Source organism: Protomyctophum parallelum (genome assembly GCF_964188405.1).
Source record: "Protomyctophum parallelum genome assembly, chromosome: 21".
In the NCBI taxonomy this organism is placed as follows: Eukaryota; Metazoa; Chordata; class Actinopteri; order Myctophiformes; family Myctophidae; genus Protomyctophum; species Protomyctophum parallelum.
The window spans coordinates 11,685,526-11,711,052 of NC_139713.1; the positions used below are offsets into that span (position 1 = coordinate 11,685,526).

At 42.2% G+C, this 25,527-nt stretch overlaps 1 protein-coding gene across 1 annotated transcript in view; it reads right to left on the minus strand.

The window, feature by feature from the left end:
- Positions 1 to 22,271, minus strand: part of LOC310878820 (ceruloplasmin-like) — a gene marked incomplete at its 5' end in the record, with an annotated part of 31,651 nt that extends 9,380 nt beyond the window's left edge. The window contains 15 exons of the mRNA XM_083793234.1: positions 1 to 9; positions 585 to 797; positions 2,681 to 2,831; positions 3,609 to 3,823; positions 5,254 to 5,298; positions 5,454 to 5,594; positions 6,149 to 6,288; positions 6,860 to 6,998; positions 7,533 to 7,695; positions 7,907 to 7,998; positions 8,493 to 8,672; positions 14,096 to 14,308; positions 15,704 to 15,743; positions 15,775 to 16,006; positions 22,108 to 22,271. The exon at positions 1 to 9 is cut by the window's left edge and continues 199 nt beyond it. Of these exons, the coding sequence (XP_083649360.1) occupies positions 1 to 9; positions 585 to 797; positions 2,681 to 2,831; positions 3,609 to 3,823; positions 5,254 to 5,298; positions 5,454 to 5,594; positions 6,149 to 6,288; positions 6,860 to 6,998; positions 7,533 to 7,695; positions 7,907 to 7,998; positions 8,493 to 8,672; positions 14,096 to 14,308; positions 15,704 to 15,743; positions 15,775 to 16,006; positions 22,108 to 22,271 (2,137 nt within the window). The remainder of the gene's footprint in view (positions 10 to 584; positions 798 to 2,680; positions 2,832 to 3,608; positions 3,824 to 5,253; positions 5,299 to 5,453; positions 5,595 to 6,148; positions 6,289 to 6,859; positions 6,999 to 7,532; positions 7,696 to 7,906; positions 7,999 to 8,492; positions 8,673 to 14,095; positions 14,309 to 15,703; positions 15,744 to 15,774; positions 16,007 to 22,107) is intronic.
- Positions 22,272 to 25,527: the final 3,256 nt, after the last annotated feature.

A 25,527-nucleotide genomic window follows, 5' to 3' on the forward strand; every position in this document is an offset into this window, starting at 1 on the left:
CAAACTGACCTGGAGTACATATAGAATGGTCATATATTACTCTGTATACTTGTGAGTTGTGAGGATTCAGAGGATATCAACATTTTAGTAAGGCAATTTCATGAATGCCATTTTAAAACGTAATTTTTTGTAATATTTAACGATAATCCTGTATTATGCTGTAAAATAGCCGACAACGCACAGCTGCGCTGTGACATGTTGTGAGCTTACCAGCACACACAAACGCAGGGCTTTACTTTACCACCAGATGTGTGCGTGCATTGTAGTTACACTTACAATCACGAAAAGATTCAGGTTGGGGTTAGGATTAGAATTAGACATTTTAGTGATTAGGTTTAAGGGTTGGGGTTCGAGACTTCGAGTTATGATTTATATCTCTACAAACTCACAATGTGACACGTCGTAATCTTGAAGATAAACTACTTTTGGGTTAGGGTTAAAAATTGCAAAAAAAAAGAAGGCATTCATAAAATCACTGTCCTAAAATGCTGCTGATGTCCCATGTCCTTTCTAAGCATAGAAATACAAACGTGTGTGCGTGCCGTCACTGCTGTGCACGTGCAATGCATGCGCTATGTACCCACCCATGCTGTCAGGCTCCATTGTGACAGTGTGGGATATGTGTGGGAACACACTGATGGTGTCACGTCTGGTCTGGCGGTAGAGGAACCGGTTTCCATGGAAATAGAGACTGTGGATATCGGCCTCCGAGCCCAGTCCCGATAGGTGCCACGTTACCGTGTCCCCCTTGCACATAGTCAGCCCTGGAAGGTTCCTGTACACAAAGCCATTGATGGCTGAGAGAGAGAGCGCTTTTAGGGTTAGGGCTCAACTTTGACCTTGCACTGTGCCCTTGACCATTTTAATAATCTTAATCGGCATTACATCATTGTAATAATACTCTAATAATAATCAATCAACAATAATCAATAGTGCAGTTCCAGAACCTACCCCAAAGTCATGCTGTTTGATCCAAATCAGATCAGTCCGATAAATGCAAAATACAGACAGACACCCAACAATACATAATAAAAAATAATATAATATAATTATATAAGGGAATCACTCATACGCCGAAGGTTCTACTGTAGTAATATGACTATTGCTGAATGACAGAGGTTAACACTTAGCCCGTCAGCATGTATTAATAACTGGATGTTATCGACGATGCTTGATCACTCCCTGTCTACCCTCCGGACTGCTAAAACATAATGGAGGAGGATCACATCTCTGGGCCGTGGAATAAACCTTGTTTTGACCAAAAATGCCATCTGGGACAAGGAATAGGAGATACAGGTGATTGAAAGAAACAGCGACCAAGTGTTATTGACAACACCAGCTAGCAACCCGATGCTAATTAGTAGCATTACGACTACTTGATCAATTAAAAGCACTATAAAAGACCAATTGCCGTACATCAACGGCAATGGCGGGGAGCGTAACATTTATTAATTGCTGTAGATCAACACCAATGACAGTTGGTGTGTTAAAATGTGTTAACACACCAATTCCTAAAGAATAATGCACACTCAAACAAGGTAGCTTCATAACCTTAGAGTATATATTAATAGAGACGGCACCGGATTTCTCCTCCCATCCACTTGCATTAATTTGCTCAAAAGCGCATGAGGCGATTTCACTCCTCCTTCCGGGTAGGAACAGACATTCTGGGATGGATTGGGCCAAACACATGCGCTGGCCACTGACTATCATTGCACGCGTTCACGTATGAAACAGCGTTCACGTGTCATCATGAACGCGCGCAATGATAGTCAACGGACCAGCTCTGGCCCAGCACTGCAATACCAAATTCGGCCACTATGTCCATTTCGCCTCAGGGTTTCCTCCGGGTGCCGTCTCTATTATACTCTAAGTTCATAACGTGTTCACAACTTACTTCCTTTTTGTTCTTCATCATGACATCATCAATGCAACACACCTTTACTCATTAGGGCCCCCTATAGAGTACCTCAGTCCATACCACAGTATATCACAAAATGTACAATCGAGAGGTTGTTTTAATAAATAAAACATAATCATAATTTAAACAATGTGTATGGTAGGTTATGTTAATACAATATAACTAGCACATCTGCATCACTGCATGGAGGTGGTTTCACTATAGACCCTGGTGCATAAGAACACCTACTGGTTGATAGCAGGACTGTCTGAAGTGTATAAGTGCAATATTTCCACTTGACAAGAAGTCATTATGTTGTGTAAGTCAAGAGCCGTAAAAAATAAGATCTCTTGTGCTGTAGACCTGGGTTCCAATCCCAAGCCAAATTCCAATAAATGCCTCTTACTTCAGCGTGGCTGGTATTACGGTGAAATTGGTCAATAATGTGACCATCTTGTGTACTTCACATACTGTAAGGTGAATTGAGATATGGCAATATGTGGCCTAAATACCAGTAGTCCAGTCTGTTAATTCACAAACAGCTGTGATTTAGGTTTGGACATTGATGTCATGGTAAGTCCACAAGATGGTCACATATTTCGGCAGGTCACCAATTTTACAGTAACACAGCAGTTAGGACAGTGGATGGAGGAGGTGAGGAGGCAGACATTTTGGTATTAGAATTATTGTAGTATTGACTGATCAGGGCGATAGAAGCGTATTATGTGCGTGTGGCCATGCACATGCGTGAGACCGTGGGTGCGTGCGTCCCCTCCTCACCATGCATCTCATTACTCTTTTTAAAGTCATCATTCTCCTTGTCAACGGTAGCAGGAGCCGTGGCGTAGTTCTTGATGTTTTCGTCCAGATACCAGCTAAGGTTCTCATCAAACACTGTGGCTAGGAGATTGAACTCCTTATTGTAGTTCTTCTGTTGAAGGAAGGAAAGAGAGGGAGTGGGGAGAGAGAGAGACAAAAGTGAGGGAGAGGGAGGGAGAGAGAGAGAGAGAGAGATTAACAAGCATGCACAGAGCCACAGACCTTTACATTGATACCCTCATGCGTTGACCTGACGAAGATGTTATAGTTACATCGAAACCTCTCTCTGTTTTACATGCACCCTGACAAATGTGACCAAATTTGACTGAGGGACTGCCATTGTTTTTTTTTTTTTTTTTTGTCATGTCATGTGAAAGCAGGGAATCATAGCTTCAAATCGACATATTGGTTGTTCAGTTTGACCCACCAATTTTGGAGATATGGCTTATAGAGTAATGTCTTACAGAAAACAGCGAGTTGAGAAAACAGGCTTGAAAGGTTCACTTCTGTGGTCTCTAACATTACACCTAGATACATATTTATTTCATATTTACATATCAGCTCTGACACTTATTTCAGACATGCTCTAGCATGGGAAGAGTCTGCCTGTGCTATTAACTCATAAAAAAATAAAAAAATAAAGGTTTTCTCTTGGATTTGCACGATGGCAGGCTCTCATTCAAATCGGGTCACAAATGAAGGATATAACTGTCTGCTCCAGTGCCTTCCTTTTTACCTTATACTGTACCAGTCCTGTTCCTGAGATGCACCGGACCAGCCTAAAGTAGGCTTGAGGTGCGGTGGAACCCCCTTGTCCTCGTGCCTAGTTTGTTTCTAAACTGGATTCAGCTGATAATTAATTATTCTACCCAAGAGTCTCGGCTCTCACCTGCACTCCTTTCTTTAGAGCTTTGGGTCTACAGACCAGCAGAGGTCCCACCAGGCCAGAGTTGGTGTCCTTGACAGCGTCGACTGCAGAGTAGTAGAGATAGCTCAGGCAGTCTGCCTCCCCTTCCACTGGCCCAGCACCCACTGGCACCACCCACTCATAGGTGTGCTTGGTGCCAGGTCGGACCAGAGAAGCCGGAGGAGGAGTCACCAGTCCTAGAAAGAGGGGGTGGGGGAGTTACTTTTTAATCGCTTTTGTTGACCATGTATTTGTGAAAACTGTTTTAGAAGAACAGTAAGAATATGGACTGTACTGTACATTTCATGTGCCGATGAAGACCATAGAGATAATTTATAAAACCATGATTATGTACTGTACACAATAGTACATTGCACAGTACGGTATCAGTCTGGTGTCTGTTCCCTACACTGCTGTGTTCCAGAATAAAGTAATCATAGGTCAAGTGTTGACCTATTTTTAATTCACTAATAATTTATATTAATTTATAATTTGTTAAATTGGAAAAAGCGCTTTGTCAAGACCTGGTGCAGGCGGTGAGGAGATACGGCAGTGTTACAGACAGACAGACAGACAGACAGACAGACAGACATTGTCTGAATTATAGTATGATGATGATGAAAATGCTTTTCATTAACTAAAGTCATTTTGAGTTCTTAATGCATAATGAACTATGATGTAATTACATTGGAAAAACCAGACAATGCTGCAAATTGCATTTCAATGTTATACTGTAGCCTGTTCACCCACAATGAACTAATTGTGTCGACAGCTGGCCTACAAGAGAAACAGCAAGGGCCCTAATGGGTATTGTCCTGAGAAGTTCAACACCAACACTTTCTGCTGTGAGTGAAGTAAACTATATTATTTCATTTACCACTTGTCATGTTTTATAGGTGTGCACCAGGTTTGGTGCATTTGTTGTATTATTAGTTTATGTTACGATTGCTGTCATATCTACAGTACTATCTGTGTTGTAACTACAGTAGCATCTGTTATCATTCGCTGTATATTATGTATACTTTATATTGCATGCATCTGGCTGCTTTAATATATTCAGTAGTATCTGGTCAACATATTCACTGTCCATTGTGCACACAGGAGATGTGATTCAATTCATTACGTTAGTGCTGGTAGGGTTTCATGCTCTAATATATTCTTCATCGCCTTCTAGCTCAACCTTGTTCTGTAGACAGTCTGCAGGCCTGTTTATGAGTCTTGTAGCTCTAATGTGGTTGTTTTTTGTTTTTTGGGCTGGTGCCGACCACAAGCAGAAAACAAAACCTTGTGACAAGATATTAGAAGTGGGCAATTTGATATGGAGTGAGAATGGTCATTAGGACATTATAAAGCTTTATTTCATTGCTTTGTCTCGCCAACTCCAACTGTTTCCAAAATGTGTGTACACATTAGAGATTATAGAGGTGCACAGTGCACACAAGCTCACTCTTTTCATGAATTGAGTGAAAACGTGGCTTGCATCTTTCATAGCATTGTGTGTTAGTTAGTTGATGCCCTTAATTAGCTCAGCTTCTCTCTAGAACTCATTAGTGTTTGCTCTAAATAGATTATTTAATATGCAACACCCATATCTTTTATGATTAACAATCAATATTTTTCAACTCACTTGGTTCTCTCCTCAGCTCACGCAGTTTCTTATCGGTGTGGGACTCTGTGGAGGGGGGGGGAGAGAGAGAGAGAGAGAGAGAGAGAGAGAGAGAGAAAGAAAATAGTGTAAAATAAGTGTGTGTGCATGCGCGTGTGCGTACGTGTATATGTGTGTGTGTGTGTGTGTGTGTGTGTGTGTGTGTGTGTGCGCGCGCTAACCCTCTAGTTCATTGTGATACAGGGTTCCATCCTGCTCTATGCTGTATTGTACACCGTGTGGCTGCATGCTGTAGCTCTGGCTGGCCTTGTTCATAAACACCACCCTGATGGTGTCCTGCTCTTCAGCACGGATCACTGGACCTACACACACCAACACAGGCACGCACACACACACACACACACACACACACACACACACACACACACACACACACACACACACACACACACACACACACACACACACACAGATAGAAAGACAGACAGATATTGGTAAAGAGACAGAGAAACAGGGCAATGGTTCAGTGGAGGTAGACGAGTCTTAAGTGTTACAGATGCACACAAGCACTGTCGACCACCATACGAACACACACACACACACACACACACACACACACGTGCATGCGTGCACACACACACACATACACACACATACACACGCACGCATTCACGCACACACTCACGCATACACAGACACACACATGCAGGACGTCCACTTTTACATTTCAAGGTCTCCCGTCAACTATGACAGTACAAATACAAATGTACTGTCAGAGTTACAGACATGTAAGGGTCTCTTTAGACTCCCCTAGGAACCACGAGAGTCCCAGGAATCCACATTGAGAACCATTGCTGTGTACATGGTGGATACAATTGCCTAACAAAATGGAGGATCTAAATGAGGCCTACATTACCCAGAATTCCAAGGTGTAGTTCCTCTGGGCTGCGGAGCATCTTCGTGGTGAAGGTGTTGTCGAGGTATTCCACGTAGCGAACTTTCTTATAGCGACTTCCTATGCGGTCACGACCTTTGGTTACGAATTTAGCTGCTTCACTACACACACGCACGCACGTACGCACACACACACACACACACACACACACACACACACACACACACACACACACACACACACACACACACACACACACACACACACACACACACACACACACACATTCACAATAATTTGGTGCTCCTCTCTAAATCCAACATCATTCAGTACTGTACTGTCCTTCTATAATGACTATGCTGCTCTCCTCCCTTGTTGTATGTACAGATACAGAAACTATGCATGTCTCTGTATACTATACTGTATGTTCGTATTTGATGGCCATATGTTTGTTCTTGTGTTTAGTGTCTGTTTGTGTCTATCAGTCTGTTATTATGGTAGATTACCGCTGGCCTAGCGGTCTAGGTGCATACCACATATGGGCTCTAATGCTGCCTGACAGGGCGTTGTGGGTTTGAATCCCTTTGCTACGTGTAACTCCCCTGTTATGTCACTCTCTCCCAGGTTTCCTGTCCATCTCCACTATCAACTATCGATTAAAAAAATCCCCAAAATGATCTTACAAAAAAAAGGTTTAAGGCGTGTGTGTGTGTGAGTGCATGCGCTGCATACCCATCCGTAGGCAGAGTAGGGGCGTAGTCCCAGACAGCTTCCTCAGCAGCAATGAAGTACTGTCTAGTCTCACCGTTTGGGCGGGCCTTATGGACGTTAGGGAAACACTTCTTGATCTCAAATATGGCCTGCATGCCAGCTGTAGAGGACCACACCAATTCAAAAATGTTATTATCAATAATCGATTATTTTTATTATAATCCATTCCATTGATTAGTGTGATAAACGGATGCCCCCGTATGTACAGTATAATGCTTGTAGTACTGTACAGAAAGGGTGGGTTCAACAATAACGACACATGATGCCCAAAATAGCGATGCCAGGTTGAAAGTGCATAAACGTATGGTTGCAGTCTTGCAGACGAGAACACGCATCTATAACACTACATTAGATTAATATTCATGTGTATTTTTAGACATTTAACAACTTAAAACCCTCAATACATTGTAAACGTATTGTTTGGCTCAGTAATTGGTCTGCTCTTTTTCCCTGCTGTGCATAACCTCTTCACCGAAAATAGCAGATCTACAAGCTCACAACAACACGTCAATAAAACAACAACGTCCCTATATCACACAAAGATCTGGTCCCCCTCCCTGCAGTATCTCTGAGCCTGAGGACCCCCCTAGGGGTCCCTGGCCTGACCCGGTCGTTCACAGTGCACATTGCATACCCTTTAGGTGGTCGTTCACAGTGCAGGTCAACAGCCAGTGACCAGGGTTGTCAGCTACCATCTCTACGGTGCTGGTGGAGGCGGGGAAGAGGCTGACCGTGTCCGTGTGATGGTTCATGTTGGTCAGGATCTGACCGTGGAAGTGGATCGAGTGTATGTCCACCTGTCGATCACATTAGAAACATTATACCGTTAAGTCTTTGTCTAAAGCAGTGGTTCCCTTATACAGTTTCTGGGTCCCGAACTACATGTGTTGTGAGCGTGTGGATCAGATATTTCAACTGGTCCATGTGGTCACACTCTCATGGTACATGAACACTGAGGACTTTACGTTACATAATGATATAACATCCTTTCACGTCGTCATCCGTTACCTCGTTGCCCATGCCAATCAGGTGCCAGTGGATCTTGTTTCCCTGGCACATGCTCAGTCCAGGAAGGTTACCATACAGAAACCCATTTACACCTGCAAAACAGACACAAGCTTAATGGATCCAGGACTACATAGAACAACAGATAATTTTACTCAGAGAACCAACAAATTGAAATTGTTCACTCTCTGAGTTAGGCTACAGATTTTGTGTGTGTGTGTGTGTGTGTGTGTGTGTGTGTGTGTGCGCGCGCGTCTGTCAGAGTAGCCCTGCCAGCTCATGCATCAAGCCTAATATCTCCCCAGGCCAAGTGACAGCCCGGGGTTTGAATCCTTGGCGTCACATTGGTGAAATTACCTGGACCTGCCCAAAGGTGGTGCTGAATGTAATCTAATACAGTGATTCTTAATGTGTGCGCTGGGGACCACTTTGGGGCTGTGAGGGTTTTGCAAGTGGGTCCCCAAATAAATGGCAAAACACTACCATTTTTATGATAATATAACATGTAATATTGGGAGGGGGGGGAGGAATCCCCTTTGACTGCAGCAGTAGAAATTAGCTGGGTTTCCTGGGTGGTTCATGGACTCACCGTGCATTTTATTGCTCTCCTGAAATTCCTCGTCTGCCTTCAGGTTTGGGACGGGGGTGGGGTTGGTGATGAAGTCCTTAATGTTGTCATCGAGGTACCAACTCATATTCTCGTCGGACACCATGAACAACAGAGCATACAGGTAATCTCCTGATCTGTCTCCATAAACGTCCAGAGTTCCTGCACAGGAGAGGAGCAGTCAACTTGCATTCTTGTAGCCTACTCTATATCATTGACATTAAATACTTGCACAAGCAGAGCGCGTAAGTAATGTGGTTTATCCGGCGCTTCGATGTATGCCGTGGTATCGAGTTTGAGAGTGACGTAATGAAGATATGTATACCAATGCCGGGGTATAACTGGCTCTCGATGGTGACGTAATAAAGATATGTTTCAGTGTCGGGTGGATTAAAGGTAATGCCTCTATGTATAAAGTATGTAATCTGAAACCTACCTTTATTACGTCACCATCGAAAGCCAGTTATAACCCGACTTTAATATTTAATTCCAATGTTTTACAGAGGCGTACAGAAAACCTATGATAGAGTCATGGAGAGGTTTTACTGGCAGATCTCGATGGCAAGTAATTACGTCACCATTGACAGCTAGTTCAAGGTTCAAGGTTCAAGTTTATTTAGTGTGCCCGAAGGGCAAATTGGGTTGCAGCATAGACAGTACATTAAACAATGAATGAAACAGTACAAACAACAAACAGTTCACATAGCGGATACCAGAGTACAAAGGTGCACACAACCATTAAAGTGCAGGCGTTTAAAGTGCTATGCGATAGGTCATAAAAGTGCGTGTGCATAGACATAGGCACGAGATAATACAGTAAAAAGTAAAGGTGCTCATCATAAGGTTATATCCTCGATCTACCCACAGCAGCATTCAGTGTGTGAATAGAGACCGGGACAGTAATTACATTAATTAGTTGACAGTAATTACGTCACCATTGACAACTAGTTGATAGTAATTACATCACCATTGACAGCTAGTTGACAGTCGACAGTACTTGCGCGCTCAAGTAGGCACTCGTTAGTTTTCATTAATTTTACGTTTTTCCATTAGGTTTTATGACCTCACTTAGACCCACACAACCTGAACTTTGAACATTCATTGGATTTTCTGTGGTCTGGGGTTTTCTCTGTGTGTTCTGAAGCCTTTTGAGGTGCAATGAAAATAGGCAAAATCGGCTGGCAAATTGTTATGTCATATATGGGATTTGTGGACTCTTACCTCACAGTCCACAGGCAAGAAAACCCCAGACCACAGAAAATCTACTGATGTTAAAACTTCAGGTTTTTTGGGTGCAATTGAGCTCAGAAAACATAAGAAAGATAATAATAAGGAAACGAAACGATCCCTTTAACCAGTGACAGTATGTTTTGCTGTGAGGTTAAGAAGGATCCAACACTGTGTGTGTGTGTGTGTGTGTGTGTGTGTGTGTGTGTGTGTGTGTGTGTGTGTGTGTGTGTGTGTGTTGTAATGACCCATCCTGTGGGGTTGGTTTGGTTGGATACTAATTGTTGTTCTCTGTCCCTGTGTAGGAGGAGAGTGCCAGCCTGCTGAGGTGTGTCTTGGGGATTGACACACCTGGTCCCAATTATCCCCTTGGGTATAAAAGCAGGCTGGCTGAGGCCATTCTCTCTCTCTTGCACAGGTCACACTGCCTGTTTGGTTATGCTTGTTTGAAGTAGTTTCAGTTCGATTGATTTCTGCACTTGCACATACAGTCCATGTTCACACAGCCATACACACTTTACACTACTGATGTCACTGACCATTCACACCTCATACATGTTGCACATTTTAAGCCTTATTTAGTTATAAATAAAATAATGTTAAGTTTACTCCTGTGTGTCGTCTCCCTTTTTGTCATGATGTGAGCCAGTTCATGACAAGCTGGGGGCTCGCCACTCTAGTCTAGTTTATTGGTAGATTTGGTTTGGTTACCTCCTAGTGGAGTTTTTCTATCAAGTGTTTTGATAAACTTAGGCTTTGTTTGTTTGTTCTTAAGTGGAACAAAGTGTTTGGGGGACGAATTGGTATTTTGTTTGGGGGGAGGGAGAGAGCATTAGGAACTTTTTGGTTTTTTGTGTTCTCTCTGTGCAGGTTTTTGAGTTTTTAAAGTGCTTTAGTCCTTGGGGTTCCAACTCCCGGATAGCTTTTTAACAGTGAGTCTCCCTATGGGACTCACTGTTTATTGTTTCTGGGTTAGACTGTGTTCCACAAAAGCTGGAATGCATTGGTACCACTGAGCGGCCCTTGTTGGAGGGGGGGGACTCGGGAGGGCCACTGAAGTCTAGGGTTGAGACAGTCAGTTAGTTTTTGGTAGGCAGTTTAGGTAGGGGAGTTGGGCTCTGGGGTCTTTTGCTACTTTTGGTTAAAGCCTTTGCACAGCTTTTTTTGTTTAAAAAATAAAAAAATAGTTCTGTAGTGGAAGAATTTGTTCAGGCTCCATCTATGGAGCTGCTGGATAGATGCAAAAAAGAGCAGCTGTTAAAACTAGCAGAACACTACAACATTGTTGTTTGTGCCAAACAGTCAAAGGTTATGGTAAAGATAGTTCTGATCGACGGTTTGGTGGCAAAGGATGTATTATCAGAGGAGGCGGTCCCATCGGAGGATGAGAACCCAACTGAATTGAGGTCTGGTCATTTTTTTTATTTTTCTTCATGGCAATTAACCTTTGAGCAACAAAAGGAATTGCTTCAAATTAAACTTGAACATGAGAAAGATTGAAGAGATGAAGCAAATAACTGAATTGAAAAAGTTGGAACTGGAGCAAGACAAGTTTAAATTGAGTGTTCTTGAAGCCAATCAGTTTAATGTTGGCGCTAACCTGAAATTACTTCCCAAGTTTTCAGAAAATGATTTCCCCCACTTTTCCCTGTTTGAACGTGTGGCAGAAGCCAGGGATTGGTCTGATGCTGAGCGTACTCTACTGCTTCAATGTGTCCTCACAGGTAAGGCCCAGGAGGCCTATGCTTCTTTATCGGTGATGGATAGAAAAATATATGAGGTTGTTAAAGGAGCAGTGTTACGGGCATACGAGTTAGTAGCCGAAGCCTAGAGACAACGTTTTAGGGATTGGAGGAAAGAGGAAAATCAAACATATGTGGAATTTGGGAGAGATATGTTAGTCCAGTTTAACAGATGGTGCGTAGCATCAGAAGTTAAAACCTTTAATGGGCTTCGTGAGTTGGTTACTCTGGAACAATTAAAAAACTGTGTGCCGTTAATATTGCTACGTATATAACGGAGAAAGTTAAAACACCTCAGGAAGCAGCCGTGTTGGCTGATGAGTATTGTTTAACTCATAAATCATTTGGAGAGGACTGGGGTATGCACCAGACCAGTGGTCCAGGGTGTAGGCCTACTGAAAAACCTGTTGTGGCTCAGAGAGCTTCAGATTGTGCTCAGGTTGAGCCTGGTTCATGGAAACAGGATGACCTTGACACTTGTTATTATTGCCACAATAAAGGGCATTGGAAAAAGCATTGCCCTGCTATTAAAACTAAAGAAAAGTGGTCAGGTGGTGCACAAATAAAACCTGTTGCCTTGGCTGCCCCTGTCATTCCTTTAAATTAAGCTGTTTATTCAGCATTTATTTCAGATGGTTATGTGTCTCTGCCTGGTGGAAAGGCAGTTGCAGTGAAGATCTTTGAGATATACAGGTGCACTACGAACATACATCCGTCAAGCCGTAATTCCATTCTCCTCAGTTTCAGACACGGGTGATTTCATGTTAATGCGAGGTATGGGGATGAAAATCAGCCCCGTCCCCTTACATAGACTGAGGTTAGTCTGTGGTTTTGTTTCTGGGGAGGTGGTGGTAGGAGTGCGTCATGAGTTGCCTGTGGAGGGGGTTGAGATAATCCTTGGCAATGACCTTGCAGGTGATAAAGTGTGGGCTGAGGCTCAATCACCTGGTGACAACAGGTAAAAGCTGATGCCAAAACCTTTTCAAGACCTGTGCCATTTCCAGGACTGACTTAGTTCAAGAACAAAGGTCGGATCCCTCTTTGAAGCCTCTGTTTGAATCTGTGTCTCCTGCGGAAGACATGGAACTTGCTACAAAGGGCTATTTTGTGAAAAATGAAGTTCTTGTCCGTAAGTGGGGTGTACAGGGCGAGAATGGGCTGGAGAAACCCATTTTGCAGATTGTGGTGCCAGCTAAGTTCAGGGACATGTGTTGAAGGCCTCATATGATGAGGTAGCTGGGCATATGGGATGTAGGAACGTGTACAAGCACATCCGGCAAAATTACTTTTGGCCCCGGTTGAAAAGGGATGTTTGGTTTGTTTTCATTAAAACATGCAACGCTCGTTCAGTACAAATTGGTAAACCATCTCTGAGAGTTGGGCAACAAGAAAAAGGCCCTAGAAATGTAGTGGCTGAGGCCCTATTACATGCATTCTAGTCTGTCTGAAGTCCCCTATGTTTGTGCCTGCATCAGTCTCACTCACCTTGCTGTCTCTCACTCTCCCCTTAAATATGCTCCTATACTACAGGTACCAAGGTTGCAGGGGGGGGTGAGGTGGTGTTTGGTGGGATGGGTCAGGTATTGGTATGGGTCATATGTAACTAACGCTAAGTTAATATTACAGAGTACCTGTTTGGTCTCCTCTCTTATGGGGGGGGGGGGGGTGTGATGACCCATCCTGTGGCCGTGGGGTTGGTTTGGTTGGATACTAATTGTTGTTCTCTGTCCCTGTGTAGGAGGAGAGTGCCAGCCTGCTGAGGTGTGTCTTGGGGATTGACACACCTGGTCCCAATTATCCCCTTGGGTATAAAAGCAGGCTGGCTGAGGCCATTCTCTCTCTCTCTCCCTTGCACAGGTCACACTGCTTGTTTGCCTGGTTATGCTTGTTTGAAGTAGTTTCAGTTCGGTTGATTTCTGCACTTGCACATCCATGTTCACACAGCCATACACACTTTACACTACTGATGTCACTGACCATTCACACCTCATACATGTTGCACATTTTAAGCCTTATTTAGTTATAAATAAAATAATGTTAAGTTTACTCCTGTGTGTCGTCTCCCTTTTTGTCATGATGTGAGCCAGTTCATGACTGTGTGTGTGTGTGTGTGTGTGTGTGTGTGTGTGTTCTGAATCAAGGGCTAAGTGTATTATCGTTCATTATTGGATCATGAATAATATTGATATTACACTGCATGTCTGAATCATGTTATTCTATAGTATTCACACTTGATTCACGGCTTATTCAGTAATTTTGCAACACTGGCAATGCAATTACTTTAAAGGCCAGTCCACACCAATGCAACCCCTTGCAACATGCAACTACTTGCAACCATTACCCCCAATGGTAGTTTGCAAGGAGTTGCATTGGTGTGGACTGGCCTTGAAACTGGACAACTAGACAAGAGTTGTGTCTAGTCGCCTTGGTGCGGTCTGGACTGGTACAGACTAGAGCAGGCTTTACCTTTCTTACAGGTGAGTGGTCCTATGAGTCATGAGGTGATATCTTTACCTTTCTTACAGGTGATGAGTGGTCCTATGAGTCCTGAGGCGATATCTTTACCTTTCTTACAGGTGATGAGTGGTCCTATGAGTCCTGAGGTGATTTCTTTACCTTTCTTACAGGTGATGAGTGGTCCTATGAGTCCTGAGGCGATATCTTTCGGGCCGTTCACATGGGAGTGGTAGAACTTGGTCAGACAGTTGCCGTCCTCCGCTGTGGAGCTGTGGGACTCGGCCAGGGTCCACTCGTATGTCACCATGCCGCTGGGGGCCACGGCGTCGTCATGCTTCTGCTCTGGACCCGTCTCATCTGGATACTGGGCTCCTGGGAAGGAAGGCACGCACATACACACATAGGGTTAACACAAAGAAACTTGGCAGGCTCTGTGTGCGTGCGTGCGTGTGTGTGTGCGTGCGTGCGTGCGTGCATGTACAGTAGGATATATAATGTTGCTGTCGGGTGGAAATCTTGTATGTCCAAAACGGTTCCATATTGATTAAAAAAAATCAAAAAAACATTTCAAAATAGTGAAAATAGCAGATCTCACAATGTGTCACATCCCGACGAGTTGTGAGCTTGTACGGTATATCGGCTATTTTCACTACATTTTGAAGTATGGCATTAACAAAACTGTATACAAAGTTGAACAGATACAGGGTTTCTGCCTGACAGCAACGATCGTCTCTGTCGGATGGAAAACTCACATGTCCAAAACCTCAAGATTCGAATAAATAAATAAATAAATAAAAAACTGAACAACTGTAGCAGATCTACAAACTTGTGGATCTGCTACTTTTCTCTAATATATTCTTTATCCCACGATTTTGTAACGCATTTTTCACCCCTGTGTCAATCATCTAATCATGTGATCCTGGGCTCTACACACCCTCCACCAACCTAGTCCCCCATATATGGGGGACAAGGGGAGAGCAACGGACTCGAACTCATGCTTTCTTCATGCCTGAGTGTCCAAGTTGCTCCTTTACACCTGACAGGGGGGAGTTTTCCCTGGTTGGACGTAGCACGTGGAAGGAACACGTTATTCCAACCAGTTCCTTTCCCCTACATCAGGCGCCCGGCTGGCCAGGGGGAGGCAGTTTAGAGACCAGGATTACTGCATGTTTTTTGTGAGGGTACCTACCCTAGGGGACACGGGGAGAACATGCAAACTCCACACAGAAAGGCCCTTTTGCCAACCCCGCCTTCGGGTATGGGCACTGATGACGCGGAGTAGGAAACACGCCGCCAGCACCCACAGCGTCCCGAGCGGGAATCGAACCCAGGACCTTCTAGCTGTGAGGCGACAGCACTACCAACTGTGCCACCGTGCCCCCTCGATCTGCTACTTTTGATGCTTTTGTGGGACGCTGTATGGCATTAATTTACAAAGAAAACACAGCAAAAGTTAGAATATGGGGATAAGAAGTTTCTGCTCGACAATAGCGATATCAAATTAATATACGTCGTCATAATATATCCCTATATTCCTTCATTACTCTTGCTGTAGTTGAGTCCATGGGGGTGGATGCTGTGTTCTTCACCTACCTTCATTACTCTTGCTGTAGTTGAGTCCATGGGGGTGGATGCTGTGTTCTTCACCTACCTTCATTACTCTTGCTGTAGTTGAGTCCATGGGGGTGGATGCTGTGTTCTTCACCTACCTTCATTACTCTTGCTGTAGTTGAGTCCATGGGGGTGGATGCTGTGTTCTTCACCTACCTTCATTACTCTTGCTGTAGTTGAGTCCATGGGGGTGGATGCTGTGTTCTTCACCTACCTTCATTACTCTTGCTGTAGTTGAGTCCATGGGGGTGCATGCTGTAGGAGTGCGACGCTATGTTCTTCATGTGGACCACCAGGGTGTCTCCCTCCTCCACGGACAGCAGCGGTCCCAGGTAGCCCAGCCACTCTGGCTTTACCACCTCCGTCCTGAAGGAGGAGTCTGTGTACTGCTTGTACACAGCCTTCTTGTACCGGGAGCCAATACGCTGGGGACCACGGGCTAGGAAGACCGAGGCCTCTCTGCAGGTGGAGGGGGGAGAGAGAGAGAGAGAGAGAGAGAGAGAGAGAAAATAAATAAATCAATCTAAGAAATTCCATAAATTAAATAATAAAAATGTTTAAGACGTAGTGAAAATAGCAAAAACAACACGCCGCTTCACGACACATTGTGAACTGGTAGATCGGCTATTTTCACTAGTTTGAGTCCCGCGCAAACATCTCATTTCTCTTTTGGTTTGGGAACCTCTGATGTACAGTAATTGGTTGATGTCCTGTCTAACAGCATTAAGTGTCAATAAACAGACGTATATATTGTTGAATGTTTTGTTGAATGCATTTTGCAGGTAAAGCTGTGGAATATTTAATGCAATGCTGACTTGTAATTCTCCAGGAATGTACTATAGCCTATAATTAACATTGGTGGTGTGTTAATAAACTCAGATAAGATAAGATACAGCATAAATGTATAGGCTTGTTTAATAGTTGATACGGCATTGAAGTGTTTTATGTAAGTAATCTTTTCATTGGATATCCCGCCTGTACGGTTGCCTTGAAAAGCCGGGCGAGGTCGCCCACCTGTCACCAGACGTTTGTGTGTATTCCCTTCACTCACTTTGTCAAAGTCAGTATGGCCCTCTGGAAACAAATGCTGCCCATCCCTGCCATGTTGTTAATGTTAGATATTGTATGAATATGTTGTTAGATATTGTTGAAAACAAACCATTTGTTTTGTATCTTTTGTATTATAAAACGACTGTGTTACATAATCGGGGATTGTGTTTATATATATATATATATATATATATATATATATATATATGGTATATGATAACGTGGTTATGTATATATATATATATATATATATATATATATATATATATATTATTGTGTATATATATTATTGTGTTTATGTATATATATATAGTATTATGATAAAGTGGTTATGTATATATATATATATATATATTATATAGGGTACAGCGATTATGAATAGGTTACATTATACAGAGTGCTGATCGACACTTTCAGCCACAGGTCTGGTCTGCTGTGGTGTGTGGAGGCGGAGAACCACCAACCACCTTTCTGCCTGTCACCAGGAGCCAATCCACGCTCAGAGGGCCAGCCTGGCCTGCAGCTGTGACGTGCGATCGTTGGCATTGTCTCTCAGTCACCCCATACTGAGAGCACTCTGTCCAGTGGAGCTAGATAACGCTCAAGGTTGAAAAACTGTGTACAAGCATAGGCCAGGGGCTATACCTGTGTGGAGCCCCCTGAGCCGTAATCTGTGATTCTGTGATTCTGTGTTAAAGTTACAACTGATTATAATTATATATCACCCATTCTTGAGATAAGGGACAAAACTTTTTTCAAACTGGATTTTTTTTTTTTTTAAGATACATTCAAATCAAATGGATGTATTTGTAGACACAGGTCTCAACTACCAATATTGAGAAGGAACAGGTTTTTCGCATAACATTTCTTTCTAAAATGGGACATTTATGCACTTAATACCTGATTCATGTCAACTCCGTCAGACACACTAAAATATTTTTTAATTGAATTTGATAATTTCAACAATAATATAAAGTCCTCAGTTATCTTATACTGGCTTTCAGTAATCAAGTTAAGTAATACAATTATTTTAATATTGTTTTTTTCCAATATCACACTATTATGAAATATCCAATTTCTCAAATCCGTCATTTCAACCTCTATTTTCAATATTATAACATGAAAACCATGTAAAAAAAAAAGAAATCATCATTACGTATCATTTCAGTTGGTGTTTCAATACATATGCACAAAATATTTAACATCGAATTTTCTATTTCTTTGGAAATTAACAAAAACATCACGGGACGAACGTCTGACGGAGTTGACGAACATCTGACGGAGTTGACAAGTTTAACTGATTTAGGTTCTAGACCACCTAGGATCTTGATTCTGGTGACTAATCCCACATTTTCAAGGATGAGGAATACAGTGGTACTATTTATATTGGCCCTGTGACCATGGCAGCCATTTTCAAAATGGCCGCCACCTGCTGTTATTTTACAATAACTCAAGTTCTACACCACCTAGGATCTTGATGCTGGTGACTAATCATACATTTTCAAGGATGTGGGATACATTGGTACTATTTAGATTTGTCCTGTGACCATGGTAGACATTTTTAAAAATGGCCGCCAACTTTTTGTTATTTCCCAATAACTCAAGTTCTACACCACCTAGGATCTTGATTCTGGTGACTAATGCTACATTTTCAAGGAGGAGGAATACAGTTGTACTATTTAGATTTATCCTGTGACAATTGCAGCCATTTTCAAAAATGGTGGACCTGCTATTATTTTACCAATTTAGTCAGGGAATATTATCAGAATAATGTCAAATCTGTGATTACATTTCTTACCAAGACTTTTTTCACCAATGTGTTTGTAAAGGTGTCTACTAACATATCCCACATTGGTTTCTATTGAACCACCCTAGGGGCATTTTTGACAGCTGCTGAAAGTTGGGTACCATACCAAGTGGCTATGGCCAAACTAGGGAGTCTATGGCCAAACTAGGGGTCAAACCCCTTCGGCTAAATTCGGCCATATATCCACTGGCCCAAATGTGCTGACCTCATTTTGTGATGACGGCTATGGCCGTTTTCAGCCCAAGGAGTGTTCTTCGTGCATAGCTAATGCTTGGAATGCATTCAGAATCATGCAAACTCCCTAGTTTGACATGTCACATGCTACTTAAAGCATAATGAACATTTTGCCTTATATAGGTTGTTGATGGTACCCCAACTTTCAGCGGATATGTTAGTAGACACCCTTCCAAACACATTGGTGAAGAAAATTCTTGATAAGGAATTTATTACCAGATTGTATTAATAATCCCCTGACTAACTCATCTTCTAGACCACCTAGATCCGACTTCACCAACAGAGACCCGATTGACACCTAAACAACAAGTTTGGACAGCCCCACCAATTAGTGTTACGGAAAATAGCAAGTGTCTACCCTAGGCCCAGAGGGAGACACAGAACTTTGATGCGGCTCAAATGTTGCACGACTCCTCAAAAAGCTGCCACCAGAGATGAGAGCTGAATTCTGCCGCACAATGCTCTGCGGCCCAGGAGCAACCAACACCATGTTGGAGTTCTCTGAGTGGTTGAAGCACGAGTCCTAGCCATATAGCCTGTGCAAAGGCAAACACCTTGAAGACCTGCTTGAGGTGAACAGTGAGCAGTGAACAGTGAGCGAAAGACTGAAGACAGAAGATCTGCCTTCAGGACTATCAGGCAGGATGTGCAGACACTGAAGGCATCAGTGTCGTTCTGTGTCCCCAGCATGTCAACCAAAGCAATGTTACCAAATCAAAGGAGCCTTCACCTCAAGTCACCTGGGGCTGGGTGAGCAATCCTGTATCTAGCCTCACAACTAAATACAGACACTTGGCCAGACTGCCGTTTGAAAGGGTCAAACCCTTCATCCTGATTGGGGAAGACCACCCCACCTAATCACACCAACCGAACAAGTGAGGTTGGGGCCTCCAGGTGGGCCAGCAGCCATCTGCACAAGACTGGGCTGGACCCTGCAGGAAAGCAATCTCCAGCCAAGACAATGTAAGTTGACTATAACAGAGCCCCAGAACACAGAGCTCATGAGAAGGATGGAGAAACACTGGCAGGAGGCCACCAAGATACAACGCCACACTGCAGTGGCCAGTGAAGTCAAACTGTGCGTCTTGTGTACCTGAAAGGGACAAGTCAAAGGCCAGAAAGCCCACCTCCTTTTAATGTCCTGTCAGTAGCAACTCAACCTGCAGCTGAAATAAGTCCTGACCCCTCCCAGAGAAAGTTCATCCTTGAAAATGTAATGATTAGTCACCAGAATCAAGATCCTTGGTGGTCTAAAACTTGAGTTATTGGTAAAATAACAGCAGGTTGGTGGTCATTTTGAAAAACAATGGCCTCCATGGTCACAGGACAAATCTAAATAGTACCACTGTATTCCTCATCTTTTAAAAATGTATTATTAGTCGCCAGAATCAACATCCTAGGTGGTCTAAAACTTGAGTTATTGTAAAATAACAGCAGGTGGCGGCCATTTTGAAAAACAATGGCTGCCATGGTCACAGGACAAATCTAAATAGTACCAATGTATCCCACATCCTTGAAAATGTATGATTAGTCACCAGAATCAAGATCCTAGATGGTGTAGAACTTGAGTTATTGTAAAATAACAGCAGGTGGCGGCCATTTTGAAAAATGGCTGCCATGGTCACAGGGAAAATCTAAATTGTACCACTGTATCCCTCATCCTTGAAAATGTAGTCTTAGTCACCAGAATCAAGATCCTAGGTGGTGTAGAACTTGAGTTATTGTAAAATAACATCAGGTGGCGGCAATTTTGGAAAATGGCTGCCATGGTCACCACGAGACAAATCTGTGATGGCCCTATAGCCAAAAATGTTCCTTAAGGCATGCTCTAACTGTGTGCCAAATTAGAATACGTCCCATTATTCAAAAACTATAACTTTATTGTTTTAGGAACACTTTTGTCAACTCCGTCAGATACATGTCAACTCCGTCAGACACAAAACCTGACGGAGTTGACGTCTGACGGAGTTGACAAAATGTCATTTGTTTTCATCTTAACCCTCTGTAGTACAATGTAGCCATTTTGTTTTTGCTTCATTTGTTAGCTAAACCTAACCCTAAACTAAAATAATAAACATTATTTTGGAATTCTTAACAAAGATCATAATAATGTCCTGACGGAGTTGACATGTAAAAGCTGTGACCACCCTGATATCAACATTGTTTGTTTAAAATATCAAACAATTGAATGCTTGTCAGACCAGGTGCTCCACTGTTGCAACAAATACAAACGGGACTTGGAAAAGGAGTCTTCAGGCTAAATCTGTCGACAATATTTTCTGATTAATTTAAGACTTTTAAAAAACCTGACGGAGTTGACGGGAGACGTGGGACACACATTTGATATGAGATAACTAATGGAAAAAATAAATTAAAATTATTGTGTATATTGTTTGCTATGTTGTTGACAATCTACTTTAATTTAGTATGTATATTTATGTGATTGTGACAGTATTAGACACTTTTTTAGCAGTTTGAAATTATGACCACTTGCTGGGGACAGGCTAAATACAGGCGTTTTTGGGTACAGTGCCTGCTTTTAACTAATTCAGATGGCATATGAAAACAATTATAATGAAATGAATGGCATAATAATGCACAACTGTATTACATGTAACTTTGCAAGTGCTTTTATTGTTATTAAATTAATTTATTTTTAACAATAATAAGGCTCTTATGTGTGGGACATGTTTTTTCCACTTTTGTCCCTCATCTCAAGAATGAGTGATATATATATAGAGATATATAATATATATATGGCGTATGGGAGGTACTTTTTGTAAATATTTGTTAGGCCGTAGTTAGCGTAGACAGTTTAGGTAGTTTGAACTTAGAGTTAGGTAAGAGGGTCATGTGATACTTTAGAATAGGGATAGATAGTTTTGATGGTTTCTTTTAGTTGCCCCATATAGCCTGTCTTTTGTTTTGTATTGGAGTTGTAACCATTATTGTTTATTATTATATACCTTATCACCATAACGTTGAATAAATAACAATTCACGTGCCAGCCGTGTTGCATCCTCTCATTAATACCCCTAGACATATTAAGGGAATGTAACAGACTGTATAATTATTTTTTATATTTAAACAAAACATATTTAAACAAAGATTCTCAATAAATTAACGGCACACAACTGAATATCTGTTGACAACATTGTGCTTTTCTAAATAAGTAGGATGAATATAAATAGACACAGTAGACCGTATTCCTTGACAGTATGTAGAACATATTTACATTACATTTTCATAAATATGGTATAATTAAAAGTATAGACATTCAACTGACTGTGCAGCCATTGTTGAATAAGAGCAAACACTACTTTGTTATTTTGCTATGGCATAAATGATTGACGGTCACATACAGTCTAAACAGTATGTAGGTAGTCTGCGTTCATTCAAGGTGATGCCCTAAAGTGACATGACCGTGTGTGTGTGTGTGTGTGTGTGTGTGTGTGTGTGCACCACATACTCATCCTGTGGCAGTGTGCGGTTCTGTATGAGGTTCATCTCAGACGGCGCGTAGTTCCAGATTACCTCCTCTATTCGGATGAAGTACTCTCGCCTTATCCCAGACACACACGCTGCTGTGGCACACAGCAGCCACAGCAGCCTCCAGCCTAGGACCTGATGCATGTCGAGAGGAATATAATGATGAAGATTAGAACGACAAATATGTGCTGTATAGGCCTACAGGCGAACGATGGTCGTTTGGCCTGTAGAACTTCCCTCTCTGTTTTATAAAGCTCTTAGTTGACAGACAGCTGGGAACAACCAATCAGGACTAAGGGGTCACTTAAAACAAGTCTCCAGGGTTCCAAAAAGTTTGGATTTACACAAGTGAAAACATCTGTCTTTGTTTGCCTTCCAAAGGGGGAAAGTCAAATTTAAAAGTGTATCTATTTTCAGACAATTATGAGCTGAGATTTGTGCCACATTATGGGAGCTGGCATCTTATTGTATGCCATTTCACCTTGTTTTAAATTATCATGTCTTTGTCACTGTAGGGTTAAACATCACAGTGCGGTTCATTTTCTGGCTGTTCGCCAAACAAGATACCATTTGACCCGGTCAATACTACAGTCCACATGGCTTCGAAGGATACTTTCAAAATACAATCTATTAAGGTTCACAGAATGTATTGTTTTAATTCGTTTGATTAGTTATTTTCTTTAAAGTAGAAATTAAAGCTCAAGCACTCATGTTCACATTGCACATTTTATAATTGTATAACGAACTTTAAAAACCTTTACTTGTACAGTTTGTGGTAAAAAATAAAATTGTTGTACAGTGTTGTTGGCCTAGACGGAGGTACTGGAACTGATTACAACACAGAGAGAGCAAACATGCAGCTGCACAACACATTTACCAAGGGTTAGGTAGTGTAAATGACCGCCACTAAGACCAGATGGGGACAAAGCACAGCGGTAGTCAAAAGAAAACAAAGAAAAGAAGAGTTGGGTTTGACTCTCACAGAGCACCCTGACAGGGAGGAAGAGACAGTCCGTTAGTACATAGCATTGGATGATGCTTGTATATTTTTCTATTCTATTTTCTATTCTATTTTATTACTTACCTTTCGGAAAATGTATATGTGAACATTAGGTAGGTTTATTTGGGTACATATGGTAAATGCATGGTGATATAGTGCCATCTACTGTGCTCTGGTTTTGTGGTCTGTCTGGTTCAGGGGCAGGTTGAATTAGGCTCACCTGCTCTGATTACCTCATTTCGATCACCTGTTGGGTCTTGGGCATGTTAAGAGCAGGACAAGCAGAGCAGAGCTGCAGAGAGGAGCTTTCATGTCAGTCTCCACAAAAGATAAAGATGACAAACATAAGAAGGAAGAAAATAATATGCAAGAACTTAACTGAACTCCTAATAATCGGTGCAGAAGGCGCATACGGTATGTTCCCAGTGTTTTGTTTGTTTCTGTAAAAGTTTAATTGTTTGTTTACATTTCATTGTGTTTGTGTATATATCATTGTGTTTCTTTATAATAATACGGACATCAGGACTGACAAGAACATTCATGTTTCATTGTATTTAAAAGTATAAAAGCAACGATGGAGGGCTCCTCATGAGGATGACTAGAGAGTGGGGACCAAAACATTTTGGGCACTAGGGACAACTGGGCACCTACAGGAAGAGTGGATATACTAGAGAAATCTAGGTACCAAAACAGAGTGCTCACCAGCATAGATAAGAAAATAGATGCCTATCATTGGCCGCTGCAGTTCATTGGAGCGACGTGTCTCCATTGAAGGCAGGAAGTCAAGCGGAAGTGCTGAAGGTATTTGCTGAAGGCACACTGCGTCACTGCCCAAGTGACATCACTGCCCAAGTGACATCACTTATGCGACTCCTCCATGTCTCTCGCTGTCACTCAAGTGACTACTGGCCAATCACAGCGCGCTTTACAAGCTTCCGCTCATGCTTCGCAAGGAATCTCGGGAAAATTGTGCCTTCAATTTTGACATGTGCCCCAGAGCCGGAAGAGGCGTCTACCTTTTTATGACTATGGGCACCAGGCTTCGGGAAGAGTGGGCACTAGGGAAAACTGGGCATCTAGGAAGAGTGGGTATACTAGGGAAGGGTTAGGATTTGACATTGTTTTAGTGAGGTTAGGGTTACTACTGGCTAGATGCAGCTCATTCTTACAGGTGCAGTTTTCCCCCATAAGGTTCCCACTCTTCTTGAAAGACTGAGCACCTCTAGTGCCCACTCCTCGGGTGAGGGGAGAGTAGGCAACAGGAAGAGTCGGCTTCCTATTGCACTCTCTCTTGCCCAGTCTTCCCCAAAAAATGGTGCCCACATTTCCCTAGTACCCACCCGTCCTGTATCAGTGGAGAACAGTCCATATGCACTATAGATTGTTTACACTACAGGATTGCCAATGTATGCATTCATCTAATCTAATCCTCTTCCAATGTGTTGGGAAGTAGGTCAGTGAATTACGGTAAATTAGGCCACTGAGGCCTACAGTATATGTCAATCAATATCCTAGAAAGGTCTTCTCTCCCCATAGCCAAGTGCAAACATTCACATTCAGAATGACACAATGACAAAGACATTTACAATGGAAAATATTTATTTACTCAAGGCAACACAGACATACATTAAAAAAATATGATACTAAATATAAAATGTCTTTAACACTGACATAGCATCCAGAAGACATCAACACAAATAATATAGAAGTTTCTGAAAATGGTATAAAACACACAAAAAACATGAACCTGTCTCTGTGTTAAAGAAACTCCATCTGTGTTCCAACTAATAGAAACAGAAAAGAATAGAACAGAAATTTCCATTCATAGCAATGCTGTGCTTTTGTGCCAAACATGGAATAGGAAGTAATCATTGATCAATTCATGTCCTAAAGTTACATGACTGTGTGTGTTCAAAGGGATTGCAATATAGTTCCTGGCGTATCTCTCCTTTGACATTGTCCGTACATGGCGGTTGTCATGAAAAACTGCACTGTTTGTTGACAGTGGTACATTTGGTGCCTTAAACTCCAACCGTATTTATCCCACAGAACCAGCATTTAAATTATAATTCATATAGTTCTATGCTGTAGCCGAACAACACTTCTGACATGAGTAACATATATCAGTTTCCTGAGTCTCCTACACAAATCGCTTCCATAATAAGTCTGTCAAACAGCCATAAGTATGAGCCGAATTGCAATCTAATACTGTATATTTCAACATAAATAAAATGTCCATCCAGTGTAATTATAGACACACTTTTCTTAAGAATCAGTAGTGTAGTTGATACACAGGCATGCATGTCATTGTTATATCTGCCTCGTATTACAGCAGTGACCCACTGACCCTCAACCTTTTTCATTTCCAATCTACTGTATGCTCCTCCTCGGTGTTCATAT